The 11,077-nt window shown below is 43.9% G+C and overlaps 1 protein-coding gene and 1 non-coding gene across 2 annotated transcripts; both read left to right on the top strand.

Annotated features, from left to right (window-relative positions):
• The first annotated feature begins 634 nt into the window (after positions 1 to 634).
• On the top strand, positions 635 to 10,626 carry Tomm20 (translocase of outer mitochondrial membrane 20). Its single transcript, NM_152935.2, has 5 exons — positions 635 to 865; positions 4,668 to 4,714; positions 6,028 to 6,109; positions 8,752 to 8,894; positions 10,150 to 10,626. The coding sequence occupies exons 1-5, from the start codon at positions 745 to 747 to the stop codon at positions 10,192 to 10,194; spliced, it is 438 nt and encodes a 145-aa protein (NP_690918.2). The 5' UTR covers positions 635 to 744; the 3' UTR covers positions 10,195 to 10,626.
• Snora14b (small nucleolar RNA, H/ACA box 14B) lies at positions 1,465 to 1,598 on the top strand. Its single transcript, XR_015644476.1, has one exon. It is a non-coding gene; the product is annotated as a small nucleolar RNA SNORA14 (small nucleolar RNA).
• Positions 10,627 to 11,077: the final 451 nt, after the last annotated feature.

The raw sequence follows: 11,077 nt of genomic DNA, 5'->3' as shown, positions 1-11,077 counted from the left end.
GAATTACATTTTTCTTATCCGAAACTTATGACAGGGTTACAACATAATTAATTTGAAGTCAATCGCCGTGTCTAAGCTCAGCCACAACCCAATTTACAAAGCAAATACTGCCAGGTCAGGTGGTTCAGGCCTTCCTTTAATACCACTGCAAAGAGGCAGGAAGACTGCAGGTTTGAGGCCAGGGCAGACTACACACCAAGTTCCAGACCCTACTATGTTCCAGACACTATTATGCTACAAAGGGGAGAGCCCATCTCAAAAAATCTAAAAAGTAAACGCATGCACTTCAAGTCACAGGTTTCCTGAAGGACACAAGGAAATGAGATGCTGTTCTGAGAGGGCTCCCACCTTCGTCTTTCATAAGCAAGGACGGTGGATTAGAGGATCTGACTCAGCGTGCCACAAACACATGCAGCTCCCAACCACTAGGTCGTGAGGGAGGGCGGGAGGCGCGGGATGACGCACAAACCCCTCCGCAGTGCACGCCTCGCCCCCAGCATGGCGCCTCCGCCGCGCAGACAGGGTTATCTGCGCGTGCGCACCAGGCGCTTCCGCTCAGGCACTGCCGCGGACACCCCGCCGCGGACGCCCAGGGGTCCTCGCGCACCGGAAGTCCTCACACTCGGCCTTTTCCGTCTGGACTGCAGACAGGCGGCAGCGAGAGACCGGCGAGCTCCGATCGGTCGGAGCTAACCGCTGCCAGGCGGGCTGCCGCGGCCCCGCACACGCCCCAGTCGAGCGAAGATGGTGGGCCGGAACAGCGCCATCGCCGCGGGCGTGTGCGGTGCCCTCTTCATAGGGTACTGCATCTACTTTGACCGCAAAAGGCGGAGTGACCCCAACTTCAAGAACAGGCTTCGAGAACGTGAGTGGGCCCGTGCGTCTCCTGTTCCCCTCAGGCTTGCGCGTCCCCGAGTGCTCCCCGGCGTCGTGTGCTGCGGCCGGGGTCCCGCCTGTGCCCGCGGGCCTCCATCTTGGAGGCGACCTGGTTCCATCTTGCTGTTGGTGGAATGCATGCTGGTTTGGGGGGAGGGGTAGCACTTTTTGCCTTCCACCTCTGTAATTTTATTTTCCGAGACGGGTCTTTAGCTCATGCTAAAGTGGTAATCCTCCAGCCTCAGCGTTCCACCTCGCTCAGCTCCATCCTCCCCATTAATCTTGGGGCGTGCGTGCGTGCGTGTTGGAGAATAGGGTCCTCCTGTGTAGGTCAAGTTGGTCTAATAGGTTGTAGCTCATGCTAACCTCGACCTCGTGGTAGCCCTTGCCCCCGCCCCCCACATCTCCGCTTCAGCCTAGTGCTGTGATAACAGGCACGAGCCTTTCCTTCCCTACAACCAGTGTTGAAAATCATCCTTTATGTGTGTTTAGGACAAGGGCTTTCTGTAATTGGTAGGCCGACTTCGAACTCTTGTTGCCTACCCCGAAGGTGGTGCCCCAACCCGCTTACTAAGTGCGGTGTCATCCTTGCATTCTTAAACCCTCTTGGCGGCTTTGCTCTGGTGCTTCCAAGATATGAGTGAATGCTAGACAAAGTGCGGGGGAGTCCAAAGGGCTGTGCTCCTCACGTGGCTCAGTCTTATTTCATACCTGCGACATCTTTTAAGAGGTTAACCGGAGGGAAATCTTGGCATGCCTTTAACCAGTGTGTTCCGCCCGTGAATTTCAAGGGACTCTTAATCGTTTTCAGTAGTCTGAAAACATATTTGTTGTAATGTTAAGCTAGCTTTTTTTTTCTCCCCTTCGTTTTCGGGGGCGGGGGTGCCAGTAGTTCCATTCTCTAGTATTTCTAAATCATTTTTAACTTTTTCGTAGTTAATATGTGGTCGGAGACTGATAAAATAGACTTTATCATTTACTGTAGGAGTTCGATGTCTTTCTGAGCCTGTGGGCCCCGAGTAGCCACATCATTTTCATCATGGGAGATGCAGAGAATTTTTGTCCCTTGGCTAGGTAGAGTAGTGCAAAGAATGCTGCTGGAATTCATAGACTGCGTTTTGGGGACCAGATTGCTTAACACCAGCATTCATTAAAAATCTTCTTAGCTGCAAAGTAAGGTAGTACAAGCTGCCGCCTCTTGTTGGTTTGGTGGGATAAATGCTTGACATTCCGAAGACTTCATAAATGAGGGCTGTGACTCTTGGGTTCACCAGTCTACACAGTGGGTTGGGGCTGTGGATCTACACATTTGGAGAAAGCTAAGCAGGCTGATGCCTTCGGAAAGCCTTGTTGGAAATCTTGAGAAAGTCGGTTTGGGTTGGAGAAATCATAAGTTGTCGTTTCAGGAAGATTGTGGTTTTGTTTTAATTTTGAGACAAGGTCTCACTCTTTAGACCTGTCTGGCCTGGAACTCAGAGATAACCTGCCTCTGCCTTCCAAATGGTAGGATTAAAGGCGTGGCCATCACGCCCTGCTAGGGTTCTTCTCTAATCTTTCCAGCGGTCCACCCCCTCCTTTTTTTTTTTTTTTCCTTCCTGTGATTGAATCCATGGCCTTGTGCAGGCCAGGCCTTCCACCTCTGCTCCTACCTGTCACTTTCTGTGCTAGCCTGCTTGTTTTTCCCTCGTAGCTTTAGTTAGAACCAGTTGATGTCAGGGAATTACTAAAGGCAGCAGTGACAAGAAAGCAGAAGCAAAGCCACACGGTAGAAGTCCTTGGCCCTGATGCTGACAGCAGTAATTAATGAATGCTAGCAGTAATTAATGAATGCTAGCAGTAATTAATAAATGCTAGAAGTTTTGTTTGTTTTGGCAAATTTTTGCTACCAAGTAGCACTCAATTCAGTCTCTAGATTGTGTAGTTGGGTGATTGTTAAGAATTTGAGTCATTTACCTGATGTGCGGTACATCTTCAGTGGAAGGATACTTTCCGAAGTCATTTTGTTTTTTAATGGAAAGGGGTTTAAGTTTAGGATTTGAAATTAGGTTAAATATCTTAATTCAGACTTTCTGACTTGTGTCAATGGGTGATCATTACTCCTACCCCACCTCCATTGGTGTTAGGCATGACCTGGGGTATCTAAATAGTTAACTGCCCACTGCAGGTGCATTTCATTTGTACTGCACACTACCAAAGACACTTTATTTAGGAGTTCATTAAATAGATGATTTATCTTAAACAGTGGCTTGGGTTTGGAGTGGCTCTGACCTCAGGCTTTGCATGCTTTTGTTGTTTTGAGACAAAAATCTCTAATCCTGGCTCTTCTTGAACTCAGATTTCCCCTGCCTCTGTCTCTCATGTACTAGGATTAAAGGCATTCACTTGGCTTTCAGGTTTTTGTTTTTGTTTAGTGGATATAGTCGTTTAAACTTGGTAGATTTACAAGTCTCTGAAGCTAATACCAGCACATAATCAAACCTTGACTCTTGCAGCCTGTTAGCATTTGTGCCTTTATTGCAGAGGTAGTCTAGCCTTAGGAAACTGAAGGCTAAAAGTGAAGCACAGTAAGGATCTTCTCTCTCCTACGCCTGCGCACTGTGTTAATTACTTAGATGGTTATGGAGATTAGGTTCATTGCCCTTTATTATTTTCTCAAAATTCTGGTTTAGCACCTTATGTTTTTCATTGCTTGTTACACAGTTATGCTTCTTGAGGTGGTTTTCATCTGAATGATGTGTCTTTGGTCATACAGAGGAAGGAATGCAGGGGGCTTGAGTAGGTGTCCATCACTTATTTTAAGCATTAGCCGAAAGGTCCTTCAGTCACAAGTTGACTCAGATTCATACATAGACTAAGGTTTTTAGAGATAGATGTTTTGCTTGGTTGGTGACTTTTGCCTTTCTTGGCAACACTGATCTTGGAGAGTTAAATTTTCTTGCTTACAGTTGCCTATCTAGTGCATGGGGAGAATGAATGCCCTTCACTTGTCCACCTGGTTGTTGTCCGGGTCATAGGACTGAATAACTTACTTTCTAGGTTTGGGTATTTACTGTGGGAGGCCAGAATGGCGGAGTATGAGCCCAGGCACTCGCACCACATGTTTTACATCTGCCGACTCAGAAGTCTGCTACAACCCTCATGGTTATTAGATGAGTTTTATCAAGGACAGGTTCAGTCTAGTGTAAGCGTAAGGCATTGCGTACAAAACTGGCAGGTGGTCCCCATAAGCTAACTCTTTCTTAGGACGTACTGTTACAGAGCACTGAGGTGGTTTTTTTACCCCTCTTTCTCTTGCCGGTGTTTCTCTTGCCCCTGTCTTTTGGTGAAATGTGTAAATGCTGGACTAGTTGCCTGCTTGCCTGTAATACCTGCACTTGGGAGCTGGAACTGCAGGATACAGAGGTCAGGAGTCTCAGCGCTGTTGCAGTTGTAAGCCAGCCTGAGTCACAGAGCTTTCAAATATTTTATTTTTACAGAACCACTTGGCCTAAGAAGAGATGATTTTTAATAGTAAAGCTGAAATCCGTACATTTCAGTAATAATCGCTTAATTCTTTTATTTGGAAAGGGAGCATTGTTCTGCTGCACAGCTGTTGGGGCAGTCCATCTTGTGAATTGCTGGACCTAGGGAGGCAAAAGAAAAGAGAAAGCTCCTATTTGAAAGCATTAGTTCACTTAACCAGGGAGGCGGGGATTCTGGAATCAGGAATGCTTTGTAGAATTAATGATGGTTGTAGCATTAGATGTCTTGATCCTTATGATAGCCAAATTTTTATTTTATTTTTCTTGTAGGAAGAAAGAAACAGAAGCTTGCTAAGGAGAGAGCTGGGCTTTCCAAGGTAATAAAAATAGTCTTGTGTTTTTTGTGTGTAGACTGCATGCTCTCCAGGCCTCCTTTATTTTCTTTTGGTGGTAACCAAAATAGGTGGTAACCAAAATAGCAAATAGGTTAACTGGACAAGCAGCAAGGTGAGGGCTCCAGAGATGGACACCACGAGTTAACTCTCAGCTACTTGAAAATGGTTTTTAAAAAAGCAGCATTTAATTGGATTTTCCTTCCTTCTTCTCACAGTAACCTTTCAAAGATCCATGCCTTTAATACTAGTTTGGGAAACTCTGCTAGAGGCATCCTGGGCAGCATTGTTTACTGTCTTCAGTAGCAAAAAGAACGAAGTGTGTTTAGTCCCAAGTATCTTTAATGTTTAACCTATGGACCAGAATTATTATCAGGTTCAGACAAATTTAAAAACAAGTTGTAATTTGTGGGATATAAATTTTCATTTTTTCTTTTTATAGGACCCGAGTTTATAATTTTTAGTAACAGTAGGTTTTTTATCTACTTGATTTAAAAATAAATCGTTTAAATAATTAAGCAAATGCTACTCATTGTACATATCAACTTTCCCTCTTGCTGATACTCTTTCTGGATTTGTAGATGAACTAATGATCACTAATGGTTCTGTTAAAAGCACACTCAGGCAAGCAAAAATGATATTGATAAATGCTACACATTTTGCTATTTTGAGCCAGTTGAGTGATTAACATAGCTGGTGGGAAATGGTTCTAGTGACGTGAAGCTGGGAACTACTGTTTTTCTAGTGTGTGCAGACTTCCTTTCCAAGATGTGAGCTGTAAGGGCATAACATAGGATCTATATTCATGTGAGTCTTACAGGAGGTGTATTATTTAGGATTTTAGAGGCAGAAATGGACTTTGTGTGCTAGGTAAGCTCTGTACCTCTCGGGCCAGCCTACAAGATCCTGTCAAAAAGAGGCCTGGTGATCTAGCTTAGTGATGGGATGCTTTCCTAGTATAGCATGCAAAGGGCCCTAGGTTCAATCCCAAATCCACCAATAAAACAAGTTGTACATGTGTGTGAATATGTACATATGCGTGCACTCATGTAACAAATACAGAGAAATCCTATCCTCGGTGCACGTGACAATGTGTGTGAAATACTGTTAAAAGAATGAATGGGTAATAGTTTAATATTCTATAATGGCAAATAGAGGTATATAGGTAATAATACCAAGGCTTCTATAGACTATAGATAATTGTACGCTTTAGCTTTTTCCGTTTTCTTGATTCAAGGGTTTTGTTTTGTTTTTTGTAGATAAATCCTCAGCTTAATTTCTGTATGTTCCATTTCTAGTTACCTGATTTAAAAGATGCTGAAGCTGTTCAGAAATTCTTCCTTGAAGAGATACAGCTTGGTGAAGAGTTATTAGCACAAGGTAATAGTCATTTCAGGATTTAGAAACACATAGAATTAATTCTATTGATAAATATTTTTGACAGGATTTTCTTCTAAACACTTCAAGGTAGTTTTTTGGTTATGTTAGACTGAAACTGGCTTCAGAAGACAAACTAGGTTGCTGTTGTCAGGCCCTGTGATTGAAGTGAGCTTTAGAGTTTCTTGTTCTGTCATAGGATGTAGAAGTTAAGGTAACAGTTGAATGAAATCAGGAGAGAACTTCATTTTTGCAGTGGAGATGACTCTCAAGTTATTCGGGGTGTTTGGGTGTCGACATAGTGCAGAATAAATAGTAACAGTGAATAGGAGGTTATGACCGGAGTCTGCCAATACTCACCTAGTCCAGGTTTTTCCAGGGTTGTAGGAAGGAGTGGCTAATAAGCCTAAAATAAAGTTAGTTTACCTAATCAGAGTCCAGGGTGTACTAGGATCCTCTAAGAACAGAATTCGTAGTGTGAGCAGGTTTGTGTGAAGCATTTATTGCAGTGGCTTACGGGCTATGGTCTGACTGGTCCTACAGAAAGGCCAAGGACCTGGCAGCTTACAGCTCACAGGCTGGTGCTGGAGTCCCGAGAGGCCCCGGAGAGCTGCAGCACTTCAGTCAGCATTGAAGTCCTAAAGAAGCTTGTTGTGACACCATCCGACGGGTGACTTGGGATAGATGAGCTTGTCAGTAAGAGTGAGGACAAGCAGACGGAAAGGCACAACTCTTTTTGTTGTGGCGATCTCCAGAAGGTATGGCCTGGATTTTGGAGGCTCTCCGGCCTAAAAAAGTACAACCAAGAAACACCTCATAGATGCACTCCGCTGCTTGAGTTTTGGCTACTCTAAGATGTAATCAAATGTTAGCACCAGGCCAGGTATTGCCAGCTCGTCTCAGATCTGATCAGTTACGTGGTCCAGTTACTTTGGGCCTCATTTAGTCAAGTACTTGTAATGAAAAGTGATTTTGTTTTAGAATTGGGCAACACTTTGTTCCATACAGTAGGATGGTCCCATTGTTTATTAGCTTTTATCTAAAAGTAGTTTTGAAGTTGTCGCTGTCATTAATAAAATTGGAATTGTGTTTCTAGGCAGTGGTGGCCTAGGCCTTCAAACCCAACACTTGAGGCAGAGGCAGGTGGATCTCTGAGTTCAAGGTCAGCCTAGTCCACAGAGCAAGTTTCAGGATAGCCAGGGCTATAGAGAAACCATGGCTCAAGAAACAAAAAAAATTGGTATTGTGTTATTCTTGTTTTTTTTTTTTGTTTTGTTTTTTTGTTTGTTTCCTCATTAGATTCAGATGGAGTTGAAGTGAACTTCATGTATAATGTGTATTTATTTGTGTTCTATTTTATGAGGAAAATTTATGGTCAGTTTTACCCTTTTTAAAATTAGCTTTGTGGGCTTGAAAGATTGTTCAGTGGTTAAAGCACCGGCCGCTCTTGGAGAAGGACCCAGGGTCAATTCCCGGCACCCACATGGTGGCTCACAACTGTCTAACTTTAGTTATAAGGTATTCAACATCTTTTTTTTTTTTTTTTTAGATTTATTCCTTTATTATAGAAGTACACTGTAGCTGTCTTCAGATACACCAGAAGGGGGCATCGGATCTCATTACAGATGGTTGTGAGACACCATGTGGTTGCTGGGATTTGAACTCAGGACCTCTGGAAGAGCAATCAGTGCTCTTAACCACTGAGCCATCTCTCCAGCCCGGTATTCAACATCTTCATACAGACACGAATGCAAACAAAACACCAAAGCACATAAATTTTAAAAATTAAAAAAAAATGTATGTGAGATATTTACAAATTCCTAAGGGAGTGGAAGTTAGAGGAAATCTCACAAACATTTCTCTTCCACCTTTATGTGAATCTGGGGATTGAACTAAGGCATCCAAGTGAGCACCTTTACTTGCTGGGCCACCTCACTGGCCCCAGATTACTTACGTTTCTTTCCTAAGAGAAAATTTCTCTTGACTTTGTTCAATTGGTTTCACTAAGAGTCAGAGGTAGTTCTTGTATTCAAGTAACTAGCAAACTTCTTAGTGTCCAAGCTTTTCCTAGATTAAGAACAATTGAGTAGGAAAACTAGTCAGGAAGTGTTAAGTGCAGGAGATAGATACTATTCAGGAAGCTTTTCCAAGACGCCCTACGGAGGGCCAGGCATTGTGTGTTCTCAGAGTCAGCTGGTGTTCAGCCTGCTGGTTCCTCGGACAGTTTGAGCAGCAGCAGCAGCACTGTCGGCTCAGCAGGAAGAGACCTGGTGTCTTGTGCATCAGTGCCTGTCCCTCAGCAGGTTCTTCCATGGGCGTCATATCTTAGTACCCCAGGAAAGGGATTGGGCACCTATGTCACCGTGAGGTGGCAGGCAGTGTCTGATTTGTATAAATGGCACAAACGTAATTCCTGCAGGGACAGCAGAGATTTGGCTATTTCTGATGATGCATAACAGCCCATGAAAGCCGTGGGTGCTGGCGCCTCAGTTTTTCCACAGCTGCCAGTTGGTAAAATGTGCTCTTTTCCATGGGTGCAAGGAAATTCTCTACCAATTTTTACTTGCCAGTGATTTGGGCTAGGAACAATTAGTTGGTGACAAAATCTTGATGGCGTCAGATAACATGCAGTGTATGTCTGGCAGGTGACTATGAGAAGGGTGTGGACCACCTGACAAATGCAATCGCTGTGTGTGGACAGCCTCAGCAGTTGCTGCAAGTGTTACAACAGACTCTTCCACCACCAGTGTTCCAGATGCTTCTGACCAAGCTTCCAACCATTAGTCAGGTAAGGAGGTGAAGTGTTTCAGAGTAACACATGATTTGATCTAAGAACTCTATGCTTAAGGACAAGTTTGCCAAGTATGTAATACTGGATACATTGTCCGGTGAGCTAGCAAAGGTCCATACTTGGGTCAGATGTGAATCAGAAGTGTGAGTACTCGTGTCAACTATAAGAATGAGGAGTGCAAAGTCAGTCTCAGAATACCTACTGCATGTGCCAGTTTTCACTTTGAAGTGCTCATTAAACTGCCTTACTTGTGTGAGTCACATTCCTCCCTTGATGCTGGTTTGTACCTCAGCTAGATTGGAAGAGGCCTGGGGAAAAATTAAATTTCCCCCCAAAGATTTGAAGAAGACTTAGAAAACCAAGAACTTGAACCAAATCTTTTAACATTAGACTAAAATAATTATGTTCCGTTCATGCCTCGACTGTGATGCTATAATCAAAATTCTGGCTGCTGTGGCTATAATGTGACTAAGAGTCACCTGGCTGTGTGACAGAATTGGAAAGAGAACCAGCCATGTGCATAATGGGCAGTGAAGAGCTGGGAGTAAGCCGTTAATTGCTTGGTTCAGGAGGGTTTTTCTGCTGTGAACAGACCCCATGACCAGATATTTAACTGGGGCTGGCTTACGGGTTCAGATGTTATCAAGGCCGGAGCATGGAGAGAACCAGGCAGACCTGGGCTGGCTTCCATGCAGCTAGAATGAGGGTCTTAAAGCCCACACCCAAAGTGATAAACCCACTTCAACAAGACCACACCTCCTAGGAGTGCCACTCTGTGAGCCAGTCATACACAAACCGTCACAGGTACCTTCCCATAGGTCTTCAAAGACCTCAGATTCTCAACACTGCCACCCTAGTGCCTGAGCCTCCAGCACAGGGAGGCTCTGCTGAGAACAAAGCTTGTAAGTCGTGCACAGATTGTGGTGAATGTTATTTTGGCGTGCGGTGTTCTCTCCGTGGTGGTTGTAGGCTGGCATGGGAGATGACGGACGCACAGCTGACAGATGTGTGAGCACACCCCTCCCTCACCACCACCACCTGTCCGATCCCCTCTCCCTAAGCTCAGCGTCTCTAATGCTGAGGGTCCAGGACTGTGTCACCACGCCCAGCTGACCTTTTATCTTCTGTATGAGACAGGAGTGTGAAATATGGGAGAATTTTAGCAAGAACTGGTTCTTTGAATATGAAAAGCAATTTAAGTTGAAACTAAAATTGAGACACTTCTCAAAATTAATTTTTCTTTTTCTTTCAGAGAATTGTCAGTGCTCAGAGCTTGGCTGAGGATGATGTGGAATGAGCCAGACACCAACATGATAAAATCTCAGTAAAATGATAACAGTTAGCTGCAGGCTGCTCTGCTCGGGGGGATAAGGGCAAACTGTGCTTGTCATGAACTGTCTCACACTGACATCTCCAAAGTGAACCTGAACTTTGGTAGAGCCATTGTCTGTTCTATTTATTTTTCCAGTGAGAAGTATTTTGATAGCTTTTCATTTTATAAATACACTGCGTTAACCAAAAGATCATGGATTTCGTTTGTTCTTGACATGCAGTTCAATGTAAATACAGTAGTATTAGGTAGAGACTCCTGGTGATTTTAAAGGATTGGAAAAGACTGAGGAATAGTTGAATAATGCACATTTTAAAGACTAGAACATTTTATTGTACGTTGTAAAATTGAGTAGAAACTTGTGTTTGTGAAAACTGAGCATTAAAACCTTACAGAGACTGTCTCTTGTTTACTTTTAAACATGTGTGGAGTGTTGTCTGTTAGCAATTCCATTCCCTCCCTGTGTTTCCATAAAAGCTTCTGTCTACATCAGTGGCCTCGTGCTCTGGGCGCTTGCTCCTAATCTTCAAGCACCTGGATGTAGACCTGCGTGCGCCTCCTCACCTGGCTCTTTAGTCTGCCTGTCTCTGGGGCGTCCCATCTCGGCATTAGGTCATTTGGTTCTGCTGAGTTGTCTTCAGGTCCATCTCCAGCTGATGACTATTTCAGAATAACCAGGCCTCGCACTTGCTTATATCCTGAATTGCATGTTTGCCTGACTTAGTGTTCCTCAAAACCTATAAGTGGAATAATTTCTTTGTCAGTTGCTACTGATGTAAAGTGATTCTGTTACTGCTGTGTAAATTAGTCAGAAACTCCTTTTTTTTTTTTTTTTTTTTTTTTTTGGTTC

This window comes from Rattus norvegicus, chromosome 19 (genome assembly GCF_021556685.1).
Source record: "Rattus norvegicus strain SHRSP/BbbUtx chromosome 19, alternate assembly SHRSP_T2T, whole genome shotgun sequence".
Lineage (NCBI taxonomy): Eukaryota > Metazoa > Chordata > Mammalia > Rodentia > Muridae > Rattus > Rattus norvegicus.
This window is presented reverse-complemented; position numbering and strand designations above follow the sequence as displayed.

Excerpts from the sequence above, each read along its gene's own strand:
- Tomm20 (NM_152935.2), top strand. The coding sequence starts at position 745 with ATGGTGGGCCGGAACAGCGCCATCGCCGCGGGCGTGTGCGGTGCCCTC. Across the intron at positions 6,110-8,751 it reads TGAAGAGTTATTAGCACAAG|GTGACTATGAGAAGGGTGTG; the intron begins GTAATAGTCATT and ends TATGTCTGGCAG. Across the intron at positions 8,895-10,149 it reads AGCTTCCAACCATTAGTCAG|AGAATTGTCAGTGCTCAGAG; the intron begins GTAAGGAGGTGA and ends TTTTTCTTTCAG.